The sequence below is a fragment of the Lithobates pipiens genome, unplaced genomic scaffold (assembly GCF_037356315.1).
Source record: "Lithobates pipiens isolate NorthernLeopardFrog02 unplaced genomic scaffold, aLitPip1_a1.2 Scaffold_30, whole genome shotgun sequence".
NCBI classification, from domain to species: domain Eukaryota; kingdom Metazoa; phylum Chordata; class Amphibia; order Anura; family Ranidae; genus Lithobates; species Lithobates pipiens.
Genome location: NW_027507791.1, coordinates 69,220,081 through 69,237,803, shown reverse-complemented (window position 1 = coordinate 69,237,803; position 17,723 = coordinate 69,220,081). Strand labels below are relative to the sequence as shown.

At 42.1% G+C, this 17,723-nt stretch overlaps 1 protein-coding gene across 3 annotated transcripts in view; it reads left to right on the top strand.

Annotated features, from left to right (window-relative positions):
• PCNX4 (pecanex 4) overlaps nucleotides 1–11,552 on the top strand; it is a 115,625-nt gene extending 104,073 nt beyond the window's left edge. For all 3 annotated transcript variants that reach the window (XM_077464386.1, XM_077464387.1, XM_077464388.1), the window contains 3 exons: nucleotides 1,607–2,652; nucleotides 3,391–3,577; nucleotides 10,967–11,552. In XM_077464386.1, coding sequence (XP_077320512.1) covers nucleotides 1,607–2,652; nucleotides 3,391–3,577; nucleotides 10,967–11,218 — 1,485 coding nt within the window. In that variant the 3' untranslated portion in view covers nucleotides 11,219–11,552. The remainder of the gene's footprint in view (nucleotides 1–1,606; nucleotides 2,653–3,390; nucleotides 3,578–10,966) is intronic.
• The last annotated feature ends 6,171 nt before the right edge of the window (nucleotides 11,553–17,723 follow it).

Genomic DNA, 17,723 nt, shown 5'->3' with positions numbered 1-17,723 from the left:
TGCGGGTGATCTTGAGGGCAAAGAGGAGAATGGGGGAGGTTGCTCTAGCTTTCCTTTTATAGATTTAAACAGGTCCTGTGGGTGGATATAGGGTTGGAGCTATATCATATATATATTGCCATGTGGACGACAGGAAAGGAAAAAAGGGAAAGTAAATAAGGCATCAAATACTAGTGAAAACAGAATGAAAGTCTTAACCCTTCCTCAACCCGTTTATTAAAATTATTTTGATCAGCATTACACTTAATTAAACAATGTTATACGGCAGTATGTACAGCGTTCTAAAGTGTCTGTTTATTAATAAATGTAAGTATTAATAACATTAAATTGCTAAAGGATTATACTTTTCTTTGAAATGGTCTAACATATTCCCACATGCTTACAAAGGGCAGAGCAGCGGCCTCATTGGTGTGCTGCCCCTGCATCACTGCTTAGTTGCAAGCTTGGATGGATCTTTCACCTCGCTATATTGCATATATGTAGTGTAGTGTGCTGGGGGGTTCAGGACCTGGTTACAGTGTGTAGGAAGGGGTATCTGGATCTTTAGACTGTTAGAACAAAATTACAAAATCTTTTGACAGGAAAAATAACCTACATATTTGCATTTCAACTTTTCATTTATCTGTCTGCCTTTAAATCAGAAGAGTCTTCTTAATTACATTTCATCACATCATTATTTAATTAATTTCATCCACATGTAAAAGACTTTTCATACATTTCATACATTTGATCACATCGTTATTTAATTAATTTCATCCACATGTAAAAGACTTTTCATAGTGCTTCTAGATAGGACAGTAAGATTTTGTCACATGGCAAGATCCCTATAATATAATATCCTTATTTAAGAACTAAAGAAGGTGTTAAGAGCACGCAAGCATTTTTTCAGGATCAGGGCCATGTAGAAACTAGATATTGCAGCCATATGAATTTAGTGTGTATGACAGCCATTTTTAGATAATCAGTCCCATGGTGGGTTTAGAGGCACTCATTCCCTAGGCTCTTGGTTGCATAAAAAACTTTATATGCAAAGTTTTAAAATTTTAATGGAAAGTCTGATTTTGTTTTTTTATCTTAATGCATTCTATGCATTAAGATAAAAAGCCTTCTGTGTGCAGCAGCCCCCCTCAGCCACCCCTAATACTTACCTGAGCCCCATCTCTATCCAGAAATGTCCATGAGAGTGTTGGTCATCTGGGACTCTCCCTCCTGATTGGCTGAGACACAACATCGGCGCCATTGGCTCCCACTGCTGTCAGTCAAAGTCAGTTAGCCAATCAGGAGAGAGAGGAGGCTGAGCCGAACCGCAGCTCCATGTCTGCATGGACACAGGGAGCTACAGCTCATCTTGGGTGCCCCCCATAGCAAGCGGCTTGCTGTGGGGGCACTCAACAGGAGGGAGGGGTCAGGAGCGCAGAAGAGGGACCCAAGAAGAGGAGGATCTAGGCTGCTCTGTGCAAATCCAATATAACCGAGCAGGTAAGTATATCAGGTATGTTATTTTTAGATTAAAAAAAAAACAAGACTTTACAATCACTTTAATCTCTAGCTTATGCTATTGATTTGATGGTGGTAATGTGATTTTGATATTCTTTATCTGTCTTAGGGATTAGAGCTGCAAGAGACCTCTTGTCATACAGCCGAAGCTCGGAGAGTGGATGAAGTTTTTGAAATGGCCTTTGAGCAGGCAGAAAATACTAGTCGGTTTGCCTTCAACAACCATTTTGGGAACGTCTTAACACCATGCACTGTTGTTCCAGTCAGAGTATACTCTGATGCCCGGAACGTTTTGTCTGGTATAATCGATTCACACGAGAACTTGAAACAATTCAAAGACGATTTCATTAAAGTTCTTTTGTGGGTGCTTATCCAGACTTGCTACAAAAAGTCAAAAGTCCAAGAAGGCAGATACACAGAACAAAGCAAAGAGAAAGAGCTGAGCCTGTCAGGGAAACACCAAGAATTGGTTGGTCCACACCACATAGAACACAAAGAATCATCAAAGGATCTGGAAAGTTTTCATGAAGAACTTGGTGATGAGTGGTCTGATGATGACATATTCGAAATTCTTCCACATCCAAAGACTTCTGGCATTAAACCAGTCATAGCTGCAGCCAGTGGTGGGTTTTCCATCCCTGGGAGTGTCCAGACACATATCGATGCTCATGTGGAGCAAGATGTAGCAGTAGATAAACTGTACTCTGTAGTAGGATTTGGTCTTCCTGCAACTGACCGAGGAAAAACAACTCATGTTGAACATTTCAAAATGGTGGAATTCAATTCCTCCTACTCAAAGTTTCTCAGTATACCTCAAGACTGGATATTTGTCTCATTGTTAAATTTGAAAATGAGGGAGATGAAACAGATTTTTCCAACGGAATGGTATGAGTTTGTTTTGACTCAGTTAGACTTTCACCATTTAAGTGAGAAGCCCTCTGCTCTTCTCGAGGAGGGTATCAGGGACAGTTCACTAAGAGACTTGTATATTCAAGGCTTGACATCTGTTTATTATGCCTTTTTTGGCATGGAAAATTCATCTCCTAGTTCTGCCTGGTTGTTTCGAGCATATTTAGGTGGGATCCCATGGTCTATTTCTTTGGATTGGTTAACTGGAAATCCAGAACTATTTCAGCTTGCACTCAAAGCATTCAGGTAAAGTTGCATTTTTTATTTATTTTTTATTTTTAATCATAGAGATAAATAAAAAAATAAAAATATAGTAAAGGAAAACTACATTTTTGCAGGTGAACATATGATGATCATATGGATTATGTAAGGGACCAATGTGCACTCCCACCATCAACTATATATCAAGCAAGGATCAAAATGTGATCTTTCACTGAAAAGCACTCAGCACTAAGGCAGGCCATATATTATGCAATTATCTTTCCATCTTTCCCATAACCATGAGTTACAAAAAAAATAAAAAATGAGCTCGATTTCCACATAAACTGAGTCAGTGTTGATGAGGGAATCGCTCCCATGGAGCTATTGTGCTCTCCTGACGAGGGGGAGAGAGCAATCTCTGCCAGGAGAGCACAATGATTACTGCTACCAGCTATAGCTGCTGGCAATAATCTGATGCTTAAAATCCGACATGCTGGTTGTGCCCAAGTCAGTCGATATATCTACTTGGATACAATCAGCTTGCCCATAGATGGATCAAATTTCAGCCTGTCCCAGTTTTAGGGCTGCACAGCATTGTGCTTACAAATGTGCATTGCGCTTCCCTTCAATACTCTCAAAGTAGTGAAGTACCACTGACGAGTGGAAAAAGTGGCAAGTAAAAGAGAGCCTGGTTGTGTGATATGTCAAAGTCAAACACTTGTTAAGACTTGGCGTGTATTTTTACTTTTATATAATTTGTACATCTGTTAACTTATCTTGCAGGTATACCTTTAAGCTCATGGTTGATAAGGCAAGTTTGGGACCAGTGGAAGATTTCAAGGAGCTTATTAATTACCTTGAAGAGTATGACAATGATTGGTACATTGGGTTGGTTTCAGATTCTGAGTGGCAGCAGGCTGTTTTACAAGAGAAACCATACCTGTTCTCTCTGGGCCATGACCCAAACATGGTAAGTTCGTAAAAGAACCAAGTAAAACTTGAAACAAAAATTGGCACATAAATTAGCACTACTTTAATTTTAACTGCCATGTCACTTGTCAAAAAACTGTAATGTTTGTTCTTAAGATGTATCTAAAGCCAAAGTTTTACTTTTTCATTTTGGATAGTAAGGCATCAGTGACTTCGGACCTCTGTCAGGTTTTTATTGCTGTCTGTTTCCTTGCTGAAGAGATTTACCTTCTCACTTTGTCATAGTGACCATTGCCACTGGGACTAAGAGTGAGGGATATTCTGAAATTGTGAGCTGTTACCATAACAAGAATGGAGGAGAATTTTTCAATAGTTCCCCACTGACAGCTGAATGTAAAAAAAAAAAAAACATTTCCAGGGACATACAATTGTGAACAAAATGGCATGGGGTCTCCTCTTCCTGAACCAGGCCACATGCCCTCAACCTGGAGTGGTGCTTTGGGGCAGGGGGGGCTTTACCCCTCCCCGTACCTCAAAGCACCTTGTCCCCATGTTGATGGGGGCAAGGGCCTCTTCCCCACAACCCAGGCCATTGGTTGGGGGGGGGGGGGGTCTGTGGACAGGGGCCTTATCGGAGTCTTGAAGTCCCCTTTAACAGGGGGTCCCCCTGATCCTGCCCCCCATCTGAATGAGTACCCCTACTCATTCACCAAAAAAGCGTAAAAAAAAGAACTAAAAACACAGAGATAATTTTTGACAATTCCTTTATTTAAAAAAAACAAAATGTCCCTTAATGGGTTGTGGGGAAGAGTCCCTTGTCCCCAACATAATGACAAGGTACTTTGGGGTGGAGGGGCAGAGCTAGCTCCCCCCCCCCCCTTTTTTTTTTTTTTTTTTGGCCTGCCAGGCTGCATTCTTGGAGATAGGGGTCTTGTGTGGATTTGCCATGTGTTTGTTTGTTTTTATGTTTGTTTTTTTGCCGTGGGGTTCTACCCAAAAGGGCCTGGTATGGATTTGGGGGGAGTCTGATAGCAGCATTCATGATTGACTGAGGAGAGGATAGCCTGCATAGAGGTAGGTCTATGCAGAGGAAGTTGCAATAGTCAAGGCTAGAGATAACAAGGGAGTGAATGAGTTATGGAGATGAAGTCTACACAATTTGGACAGTGATTGGATTTGGGGCTGAAAGGACAGGTCATAGTCCAGAATTGCACTTCACTTCCTGGCATGAGGGAAGGGAGCACAGGTAGAGGGAATATTATATGTTCCATTTTAGAAAGATTGAGTTTGAGCAAGTGGTGTGACATCTATACTTATATGTAAGTTAACAAGTGTTTAATGCAGGGGTGAGGTGGCAGTAGAAAGATAGATTTGTCATCAGCATAGATATAGTATCGGAAGCCATGGGAGTTTCTCAAGTGACCCTGGGAGGGAATGTAGATAGAGAAGAAAAGGGGTCTGAGGACAGGACCGTGGGGACCCTTAAGCTGGCCTTACATTAAGCAGTTTTCTTTCCTGCAACTGCGGGTTTTCACTTTTATTTTTATTTTTTTGTGTTTGTGTGTAAATTGTGTGGCCCCTTTCCACCATGCACGTCACTTGCTTAGGCGAATGACGTGCTCGCTGTACCATGAACATCACATATCCCAGGAGGCCTTCATTTTTTTATTCAGAAAGGAGGAGGGGCTTGGGCCCAGTTGCGCATTAGTGGGAGACCTGTCGACTGAACCCAGAGGAGCCGACGGGCCTCTCTATAATATCACAAACAACATGATGGTGGTTGGCATGTGGTTAAGCATAGAACAGTGACTTGAACAGAAGTGATTGTTGCGCTTAAGTTCCGGTTCACACAGGAGCGACTTAGCCGCCTGACAAGTCGCGCTCCGTTCTGTACTATGGAACCGTTCTAATAGGAGCGACTCAAGTCGCTCCGACTTAGAAAAAAGGTTCCTGTACTATTTTTGGGGCGACTTCAGGCGACTTGCATTGACTTCTATACAGAAGTCGTTTTGCAAGTCGCCGCTGAAGTCGTGTGCAGGTTGCGTCTGTGAGTCGCGCTGCAAGTCGTGCCGCCCCTGTGTGAACCGAGCCTAAGAGTTTTCCGGGATGTTAGAATATTTTTTCTACCTAAATGTAATCATTCATCACTTGTGGATGTATGTTAACAAAACACATTCATTGGTATATTAAAACTCCACAAGGTAGCAAATAAGTGAAGTTCATTGTTAGAGCTTGCATACACATTAATCATCAAGAGAAGGCATTGCTTAAATGTATTTTTTGCAATTATTATTTTTTTATACAGGATTTTTATAGCGCCAACAGTTTGCACAGAGCATTACAACATGAGGGCAGACAGTACAGTTACAATATATTTCACTACAGATGGAATCAGGGCAGTGCTTGTTAGAGCTTTCAATCTAAAATAATTTACAGACCATGAAAACTGACTACTGATTTGGGATCCTGGCCCAGAGGTCGCACACCTCTGTTCTAAACCATATAATATTAATCTAAAGGTGTAATTCCTGTAGCCTAAAAGACATGTAATGAGCTGAACTTTGCTTTATGATTTAGTTACTTATTTTCTGAACGTGTCAGCTGCTTGTGCTTACAAGGGATCAGAAGCAGCTGTTCCGACAGTGTGACATCTCGTAGGCTTATCTAGTGTAATAACCATAACAAGTAAAGTCTTGTAAAAATCTAAATGTAGTAAAAGATTGAAACCACTATTGTGCAATATGAGTGAAAAGCCAGGAACTCTAGAACAGCCAAGAGTTTTTTTTTTTCAGCCTTTCTCATCTGAGACACAGTTGTTAAACAAATTATATTGTGCCCTGTAAAGTCCCCAGTGGTCATCAAGACAGTTAAGCCTCATGTACACTGCTGCTAAATGGACGTTTAGGAGCAGTCGGACATTTTTTTTCAACTGCCCCTGAACTCTCCTCTGTTATCTGCCCCTGAACTCTCCTCTGTTATCTGCCCCTGAACTCTCCTCTGTTATCTTATCAGTACATGTACACAGGGTTGTTTATAGTTGTTTCCAGGCAGTCCAGTTTAGAAGCTTTTTTTGAAACACAAAAGAAATGGGTTCAGGTGGATGTAAAGAGGCATTTGTAATGCCAAATGCCTGTAACAGCTTGTAAACGCTGCCAAACGAGGTAACTCGCATTTAGCAGTGTTTTGTTTACATACGTTTTTCATTTTAACAAAAAAAAAAAAAAACTCAGCATGTAAACGTGGCTTTAGAAAGCATGAATTTCCCCAGCGAAGACATGTGTGGCGATAAAAATCTGGCAAAGATTTTAACCCCTCCAACACACCAAATCCAAAATTGGAAAAAAAGGTTTTATATATATATATATATATATATATACTTTAGGAGCTCCATTTATAACTGAGCGCAGATACCACTCACCGCTGGATACTGCAGAGTTTCCTAAATGCTGTGTCTGCATTTTACCTGCCATTCATAAAATACAGTTTGCAGTATGGTGTCCACAGTCTTACAGTGTGCTACAGAGAGTTCTCTTTATAACATTGTAAAGAGCACTGCTTGATAAGAGGGTTCAATGACATTAAGGCCTCATACACAGTGGCCATTTTGCTAACTTTTCTAGACTTCTTTCCTCCTGGCAGCAGCGTTTATGCAGTAAAAAACAATTGATAACTTAAACTCGTGTAACGTGTTTAGGTGCTTCAGGCGTTTGGCTGTTTATTCATTTCATTGGTCACAATAATAACGACTCTGCTTCTGCTTCTTCGTTTTTTTGTGCCTCTAAATTCCTCTAAACCCCTATGTGTGCATGGACACATAGGCTAACACAAAGTGGTGTTTAGAGGCAGGCAAAAATGCCAAATGCTCCTAGGAGCAGCAGAAAATACATCCAATGTGCATGAGGCCTAAAATGTCTCTGTGACTGGCCTCCCTTCCCCCTCTTTTTTTGTACCTTTTTCTTGAGAGGAATGCTGCTTGTTTTGGGACTTTACAAAAAGAAAGGGGGTAAGGATGCCAAGAAAAGGTAGGTACTAAGTAGAGCTGGGCGATTTTTGTAAAAAAAAAAAAAAAAAAATCTGCAATTTAAAAAAAAAAAAACTCGATTCACGATTCGAATTGAGTTTTTTTTTTTTTTTTATGGACACCGCGCCGGTCTTGGGGAGCTGTGGGCAGGAGTTTTTAGACGAGGCCGCAGCTTCGGCCTAGTCCGCGGCATCCAGCCTCACGGATTTGGCCGAAGCCGCGGCCTCGCCTAAAAACTCCTGCCCGCAGTTCCTCAGTCTGGCGGTGTCAGTCCTCCAGGCAAGGGAAACTCTGCAGGGGAATCTACTAGATTCCAAGTTCTACAACAGGTTAGGACAAGTATCCGGGATGTCCCACTGCCAATAGGGGTAGATGTACTGGTAACACCTTAAGGATCGGTTCTTCCTTATATGGCGTTTTTTTCCCATTTCGGCTTCTGCCACATCTTTTGCAAAGAATCCATGAGGTGGTAACACTGATATTAGTGTTGGCCGAATTAGCCCAAGAGGGCTTGGTACACTGACATAGTGAGTCTTGCAGCGGTTTCTCCTTGGTCACTCCCAGTCCAGAGGCACCTATGGTCTTGAGTTCTGTATCTCAGCACTGTTAAAGCCCCCGAAAGCCAGCTTTGGTGAACTTCAGTTACAGGTTTTTGAAAAAAAAATTGTCTGGGGTGAAGCCAGGAAGTGGCACCCACAGAAATGTGAGTGGGAGATTTCCTTTCTCCAATTGGTAGGGGAAATGAGATTGGCCTTAAGTACAATTAAGGGTCAGAGTTCGTCCCTATCCATTCTTTTCCAGAGGCGGTTGTTTCTCACTCATACAGCATGTAACTTGGACAGTCCCACCTGTCAGGCCATTCTTGTATTCTTGGGACTTGAATTTGATCTTGATTGTCCTTGCAGAGGCCACTTTTTGAACCATTTGGGGGATTCTGTTGGTCCTTTTATCTCGGAAGGGAAGATGGCTTCTTTGGTTGCTATCATTTCACTGAATGGAGTGTCAGAGTTGGCGGCTCTTTCATGCAAGGAGCCATTCTTGGTCTTGCATCATAAGGTGATGTTACGTCCTCATCTACTTATTGCCTAAAGTGGTTTCTAGTTTTCACTTTAATCAGGACAGTGTCTTGCCTTTTATTTTTCTCCTAATCCACATACGGCAGGAGAAAGATACACATACTACATACTCTAGAGCAGTGATGGAAAACCAGGATTCCTGACCTGTGTCGACAACTCAAGTAGATTCTGAGCACCTGAACAACCTCTAGAGCAGTGATGGCAAACCTTGGCACTCCAGATGTTTTGGAACTACATTTCCCATGATGCTCAACTACACTTCAGATTGCATGAGCATCATGGGAAATGTAGTTCCAAAACATCTGGGGTGCCAAGGTTCGCCATCACTGCTCTAGAGGTTGTTCAGGTGCTCAGAATCTACTTGAGTTGTCGACACAGGTCAGGAATCCTGGTTTGTGCTGCCAGAAGAGCCCAGGAAGGGCAGGCGGCATCCAGGTCGAATATTTAGCAGTGGATCTGCCAGTTTATCAATGATGTCTATGGTTTTGAATGGCAAAAACACATTTGTTTCTGGGGAGAGATTTTCTACCAGGTGTGGGGAAGTATTTTGGGCCATCCGTCATTGGGTGTCAGTGGCCCAGGTGTGCAAGACCACTATTTGGTCTTTGCTTTATACATCTACAGGATTTTTACCAGGTGAATGTCAATCACGTAGAAGATGCTGCCTTTGGCCTCAGCATATTACAAATAGCAGAGTAGGTCCCTTTCTGGTGGCAGATTCTATGATGGTGTCTCCCTCCCCTCAAGGATATTGCTTTGGGACATCCCAACTAGTTATTACAATAAATGGCTCTGTGTACTGTGATGTACGATAAAGAAAATAGGATTTGTTTCTACAACCTGCCTGTAAAATCCTTTTCTTGGAGTACATCACAGGACACGGAGGTCCCTCCCCTCTTTGGGGAATTTATTGCTTGCTACAAAACTGATGTGCTTCCTGTGTAGGAAGGGTTATATAGGGGAGGACTTCCTGTTTGATTGTTCTGATCTACCAGTGTCCATTCACCTATAGGTGGCATATAACACAATTAGTTATTATTATAATATCCGGCTGTGTCCTGTGATGTACTCCAAGAAAAGGATTTTACATGTAAGCTGTAGAAAAAATCCTATTTTTTAGGGGTTGGGTTTAGCCCCTTCGTTCCAGTGAAGGGAACTCTTAAGGTGTCAGCATACCAAGACATGTTGGACAATTTCATGCTCCCAACTTTGTGGGAACAGTTTGGGGTTGGCCCCTTCCTGTTCCAACAAAGCTGCTCACCGGTGCACAAAGCAAGGTCCATAAAGACATAGATGAGCGAGTTTGGGGTGGAGGAACTTGACTAGCCTGCACAAAGTTCTGACCTCAACCCAGTAGAACACCTTTGGGATGAATTAGAGCGGAGACTGCGAGCCAGGCCTCCTTGACCACATCAGTGCCTGACATCACAAACGCGCTTCTGGAAGAATGGTCAAACATTCCCATAGACACACTCCTAAACCTCGTGGACAGCCTTCCCAGAAGAGTTTAAGCTGTTATAGCTGCATAGGGTGGGCCAAGCAGGCCACAGCGGGTGGGCTGCGGGCTCTGTCAGGCAGCGGTGGGCTTCAGCGGGCTCCATTGGCAGCAGCGGGTAGCAGGCTCTGGTGGGCTTCTGTGGACGGCAGGCGGGCTCCTGTGTCTTCTGTGCGGCTCCTCCCTTCTTCTCCTAGGTGTCCAATAGGACCTTTCAGCCAATTGGTTGATGGGTATCAGCCCCGCTTCCCGATTGGCCGGGAGAATGATCAGTGATTGCAACAGCAAATATTCATTCACTGTTACAACACACCTGGGTGGGCTACAGAAGCAATGCTCTGCGCTCCGAGCCCACCCTAATTTGAAGCTTATTAGAGCCTCTGGCTCTAATCAGTGCTTCAAAAACACACTCCCGCCCATCCCCGCCACAGGAAGTCATGTGCTCGGGGTCCTGAAAGGGGCTGGGAGCATGCATAGGGGACGGCACCCATGCGCCCACAATGGACGGGCTGCCCCTGTGGCCAACTCATTATTGAACCCCTACAGACTAAGACTGTAATGCCAATAAAGTTCATGTGTGTGTAAAGGCAGTAGTCCCAATACTTTTGGTAATATTGTTTATGTATTTAAATTGTGTATTTAGTTTGCCCTTGGTTTAGCAACACTAGTCTGCTATATGCCCACTTCTAGCAGTTGATATAAAACTACTAGCCTCATTTAGCTACCAAAATGACAGTTGCTGGATCTCTGTCTGAAAGATTTCTTTGCTTTTGTTTTGTTATATATAAATGTGGTGGATAGCAGATGCACATTAACCAATATTTCCCTTCCATCCAGGGGGTGTACACTGGCAGAGTACTCACCCTTCAGGAGCAGCTGGTTCAGATCGGGAAACTTAATGCAGAAGCTGTTCGCGGTCAATGGGCAAACCTTTCCTGGGAACTTCTGTACGCCACAAACGATGATGAGGAGCGCTATAGCATACAGGCTCACCCAGTGCTACTACGGAACCTAACGGTGCAAGCAGCGGACCCGCCTCTTGGATATCCAATCTATTCCTCTGTACCGCTCCATGTGCCTTTGTATTAATCCCTCTACTGTGTTTCAGCATGTTCAGTGGAAAACACTAATTTATGACCCAGTACACAAGAATAGATACTGCTGTTGGACGTTTGTTGTTCAGACATGTCACACTTTATTGAACTGCACGCTCAGTTGGTTACAGTGATGTTACCCTTCACATTACCTCTAAGTCACTGTACTCATTCAGTTTTATAAATTCCAGTAGCAGATTGATGAGTGGCATAAAATAGGCCATGGCTTCCTGTGTAAATATGTGTACACTTAAAAAAAAAAATGTTTGACCAAATGTGTATAATGTAAAAAAATTATTTTATAAACTGTTCATTTTGATTGTAGTAAACCTGAGTGATAATGTGACATTTGTGATTTTCAACTTAAAGGACCAATCCACCCATAGCAGATATTTCAATTTAAGGAAAACGGTGGTAGGTTATACTCACTTTCTTTGTATATGTATCTCAAGGACTGTTGATGTGTTTGAAAAATATCTAAATGTCCAACATTGAGTGGGTTACCCTTGAACAAAATGAATACTTGTTAAACTTCCAAAGACAGAAAAGGAAAATCATGGAGCAATGACTAACAATACATTATAGCAGCAATCAAGTAAAATAAATTTTAATATATAGTGTTTATATCATATATATATATATAAATAGAGTCCCAGCAATGAGAGCTGGGGGAGATTAAAAATAGTTTGCACCAGTGGCAGCTCTCTAGGGAGTAGAAGCAAATATTCTGGGGAAAAAAAAATTAAGAAAAGACAAGATGTGCCAATCTGAGTGCAGTAGGTATGAACAATTTAATGAAGATATAGTAAAAGGTGGCTACTCACAACTTATGAGTAAGAATCAGGCATGTACAGTGCCTTGCGAAAGTATTCGGCCCCCTTGAACTTTTCAACCTTTTGCCACATTTCAGGCTTCAAACATAAAGATATAAAATTTTTATTTTTTGTGAAGAATCACCAACAAGTGGGACACAATTGTGAAGTGGAACGAAATCTATTGGATTTTTGAAACTTTTTTAACTAATAAAAAAATGAAAAGTGGGGCGTGCAAAATTATTCGGCCCCCTTGCGTTAATACTTTGTAGAGCCACCTTTTGCTGCGATTACAGCTGCAAGTCGCTTGGGGTATGTCTCTATCAGTTTTGCACATCGAGAGACTGAAATTCTTGCCCATTCTTCCTTGCAAAACAGCTCGAGCTCAGTGAGGTTGGATGGAGAGCGTTTGTGAACAGCAGTTTTCAGCTCTTTCCACAGATTCTCGATTGGATTCAGGTCTGGACTTTGACTTGGCCATTCTAACACCTGGATACATTTATTTGTGAACCATTCCTTTGTAGATTTTGCTGTATGTTTGGGATCATTGTCTTGTTGGAAGATAAATCTCCATCCCAGTTTCAGGTCTTTTGCAGACTCCAACAGGTTTTCATCCAGAATGGTCCTGTATTTGGCTGCATCCATCTTCCCCTCAATTTTAACCATCTTCCCTGTCCCTGCTGAAGAAAAGCAGGCCCAAACCATGATGCTGCCACCACCATGTTTGACAGTGGGGATGGTGTGTTGAGGGTGATGAGCTGTGTTGCTTTTACGCCAAACATATCGTTTTGCATTGTGGGCAAAAAGTTCGATTTTGGTTTCATCTGACCAGAACGCCTTCTTCCACATGTTTGGTGTGTCTCCCAGGTGGCTTGTGGCAAAGTTTAGACGAGACTTTTTATGGATATCTTTGAGAAATGGCTTTCTTCTTGCCACTCTTCCATAAAGCCCAAATTTGTGCAGTGTACGACTGATTGTTGTCCTATGGACAGACTCTCCCACCTCAGCTGTAGTTCTCTGCAGTTCATCCAGAGTGATCATGGGCCTCTTGGCTGCATCTCTGATCAGTCTTCTCCTTGTCTGAGCTGAAAGTTTAGAGGGACGGCCAGGTCTTGGTAGATTTGCAGTGGTCTGATACTCCTTCTATTTCAAAATGATCGCTTACACAGTGCTCCTTGGGATGTTTAAAGCTTGGGAAATCTTTTTGTATCCAAATCTGGCTTTAAACTTCTCCACAACAGTATTATGGACCTGCCTGGTGTGTTCCTTGGTCTTCATGATGCTCTCTGTGCTTTCAACACAACCCTGAGACTATCACAGAGCAGGTGCATTTATACAGAGACTTGATTACACACAGGTGAATTCTATTTATCACCATCAGTCATTTAGGACAACATTGGATCATTCAGAGATGCTCGCTGAACTTCTGGAGTGAGTTTGCTGCACTGAAAGTAAAGGGGCCGAATAATTTTGCACGCACCACTTTTCAGTTTTTTTATTTGCTAAAAAAGTTTAAATTATCCAATAGATTTCGTTCCACTTCACAATTGTGTCCCACTTGTTGGTGATTCTTCACAAAAAATAAAAATTTTATATCTTTATGTTTGAAGCCTGAAATGTGGCAAAAGGTTGAAAAGTTCAAGGGGGCCGAATACTTTCGCAAGGCACTGTAGATACAGGTCCATGATCACTTATTAGGTCCGTGGCTGAATCCAGTTTCAGATCATCTTCTGTAACATATCCCCAGCCAAACATGTAGCATGTCCACACAGTCTGACCCTCATTTCTTCTATTAGATCTGCAGTTTCTGACAGTCCTCTGAAGTATTACATAAATTGAACATTATGTGGGGCCCTTTGGTGATGTCAGGAGCCCCATTTGATTCCCCCTTTAACTCATAAATTGACAACCACTGTCATAGAAATTAAAACTAGATTGTTCAACATAAACCTAAAGCAGAATTTCAGGTAGTAATAAATATATTTGGAAAAAAAATGAATACAGTTTTATATATACACATTCAAAAAAAGTTTAAAGTATTTTTTTAGTGTAAGTACCTGAATTTGACTTGTTGGCCTCTACTAATGTATGTTCCCCTTGAAAGGGAATGTTGTGACTGCCAATTGTTAACTGAATTCTCAAAAAAAATATAACTTTAAAAAAAATCAGAAAGGTAGAGCAGAACAGTATTATCCAATCAGGGATGATGCAAGCATGTGTGCCATCTAGGAACATGCTGATAGAAGAGAGTGACATTATGACTCTTGCTTCGCCTTTACTGTCCAATCAAATGACCAAGCTGTATTGCTGTAAAAAAATAAATGTAATATTAAGCAGCTACAAATACTGTAGCTGCTGACTTTTAATATAAGGACACTTACCTGTCCAGGGATCCCGTAATGTCGGCATCCCAAGCCGATTTGTCCATCGGCTTCGGGTGCAGGCATTGCAAGTTCAGGCTTCATAGCCAGTTTCCTACTGGGCATGCACGAGTTGCGCTGCTCTTTCCTGTCATCTCCTGGGACACACACAAGTCCCAGGAGGCAGCAAGGAAAGGAGGAGGGGCCGATGCAAATGCAGAAATTAGGTACCTCACCATGGTGAGGTAGGACGGAAGACCAGCTTTTAAACAGAAAAGGTACAAAATGACAAAAAAAAATATATCCAAAAATGGGGGGGTTGTGGGGGGCACTATTCAAGACCTACTTGCATTTTAGCCTGGAACTCTGCTTTAACTGCAGTAGAGAAAACTGACCAACCTGATTCTGAACTCTGGCGGGGCTGTGTAAATATCAGAGCTGAAATGCAAATCTGGCAAGTAAAACATCTGTCTTTGTGTATTTAGCCGTTTGCCTGGAATTCAGTTTTAAAGGATAAGTTCACCTTGTGACAAAAAAATGAATAAATGCACATTTTTGTTGCAGGTAAAAAAAAATGTGCATTTATAATTTTTTTTGTTTTGGGAGCCTATTAAGCATTACACCAGTGATCAGTAGTTCACTGATGCCATGCAGGTCTCCTGCAGATCTGTCTGTGTATTGCCTTGCTCCTACCTCGTACGAGGAAGCCGATAGATTCTGACAGGTAGACTCAATTAAGTTTTCATTCAAAACTACAAGCTGACAGCCACAATGGCTGCCAGACCTTGTAGTTTTCCATTCGTAGAGCATTGTGAATGCGGCTAGGTGGGCAGCCAACATGGGAAGAAGATCCCTGGTCTGCTATCACAGGGGTCCACCAGTGCATTCAGAACATTTGGCTAGTTTTATACCTACCTCAATTATATGCTTACCTATACATAAAATAAGCGATTAAAAACCTTTTATCTATATGAATCAAACGATGAAATTAAGAACGAATGATACCTGTGCGAAAATGGTAACAATCTAATTTATTTGAACGTACTATTGTACAGAAAATAAACGTTAGAGATTACCCAATATAATGTGGAGAATACAACCTCAAAAACAACGATGTTACCAGGCCAAGAAGACCGGGCCACCGCTTGTAAAAGAGATAGAAGAAGGTGCAGTGACCCGGCAAGAAGAACCGAAGAGGGGGACAAGACCCCCGAAGTCACAAGAAGAGGGGAAGAGGGCGGCGGCGAAGAAAGCCAGGCTCCTCCACTAATTAAAGAGCTAGCAGAAGATATCGGAGGAGTCCGGCGAGAAGACCCCCGAAGACGGAAGAAGACCCCCGGAGCTGTGCAATAAACTATTTTAACCCTTGTATGTTTTTATTTTTTTTCACAGGTGAATGGGTAGGGGTACATTGTACCCCATACTCATTCACATAGGGTGTGGGGCCAGGATCCGGGGGACCCCTTATTGTTTATGGCACCACTGAAAGTAGAGGTGAAAGCAATATCCCTGTGTCCCAGAATATGGGGCACAGGCTTGTCCTGATATCAACCGAGGGGGTTGGTAAATGTAAAGAGGAAAGGATTGCCACTGTTCCCAACCAGCCCAGGTGAATAAAAGAGTGGCCCCAGCCTACATGTCTCCACTAAACCACACAACCCTGGTGCAATACGAGGCTGAGGATGCTCTTTATTGTTTATTCACCTTGGCTGGTCAGGAGTAGTGGCAATCCTTTCCTCTTTACATTTACTAACTACCCGGTGGCTTTTTTCGTTTTCATTTTTTTTTTCACATTTTTTTCTTATGTTGTTATCTGATCCTGCCAGTTAACACATGTCCCGTCCTAGGGTGCCAATGTTCACTCACCTTACTGCATCTTCAATCTGCCTTTAAAAGAGAAGTACAGGGTTCGGGAAAAAAAAAAACATACATACTCGGATACTTGATTTGATGCTGCATCTGTTCCCAGCCACCTCGAAGACAGAGAACTGATTGATCAAAGACCACTGTGAGCAGAGAGCCAGTAACTGTCAGTGCTTATGGAGTGCCAGGCTGTGGAGGGGGTGGGAGCGGGAGCTCAGGCTCTCTGTGTCACGTTGTAGCTCACTGTTGGCTGAATTATGGTCACAGTAGTGCAGAACTAAGTGCACTCCTGTTACCCATAGAAATATGGCCAAAAGAGCTTTGGCTATACTTCGCCTTTAAAAAAAAAGCTGAACTCTGGAAGCTGCTTCTCCTGCAGTGAGTCTTGGTATGGAGGTGGCCATCTTGCTGGGGCAGGACTTCTCTTCCTCGTGTCAGAGCCTCCAGCAAGGAGAACTGTGGACAGCACAGTATTTACATCACCAAATATAACTCTAAACTAATGACACTAGCAGTCAGACAGCAGTGCCTCAGATTTCACCCTGTAGATCAGCATTTCTCAAACTTTTCAACACACAGGAAATAACTTTTCGGTCTCAGGGAACACCTGCTAAAAAATTACAACTTATTATACATTAGTGTGATGGTCAGTTGGGAGAAAACTCCTTTACATTTACAATCATTGGGAAGAATGACCCCTTTACAGATAGCAAAAAAGATCAATGGTGTCAGTAGTAACTTATCTGAGAGGTAGAAATTGCTCAAGGAACCCCTAGCAACCTCTGGAGGTTGAGTTCAATTCAACTTTAAAGGCAGAATAACCTCCCAGTAAGCATGCTCTTGATGGCTTCACCTATAGCATGCTTTGTGGTGCTCTGCATGGAAAGAAATAGTTATGCACTTTTTTTTTTTTTTTGTCTGCTCTGGTGAGATGGCAGCCTATTCAATTGAATGGGCTACTTTAACTCAAACACACATTAACAAAAAAACAAAATGTGCCAAACAGGTATAAAATAGCCCTTACTATGTATTTTCCATGGTTTACAACACTCATCATTTTGGTTAGAGTAACAACACCCTTTACAGAGATGCGTTTGATATATATTTGAGATATAAAAAAAAAAAATTCCTGGAGTGTCCAGGGGCAATATCATCTTAGGAAGTTTAGGCTTTATGAATTTAAGTGTTATTCTATGTGTCCATGCACACTACTCAGGCTGATAGGCCTGATTCACACGTATGCAGTTTGCATATTGCAGGTGCATTTTTCATTTTTAAATGCACGCTTTTGATCCATTGAAGTCTATGGAACCGGAACCAAAAACAAGTCCCTGGCCCTTTCCATAAAATACACAGACGTGAACTACTTCCATATGAAACCATGCTAAATGGACTGTAGTGTGTTTCTGCAAAACTGAAAACTCACTACAAAATGCATAGGTGTGAACCAAGCCTTAGCATTTTT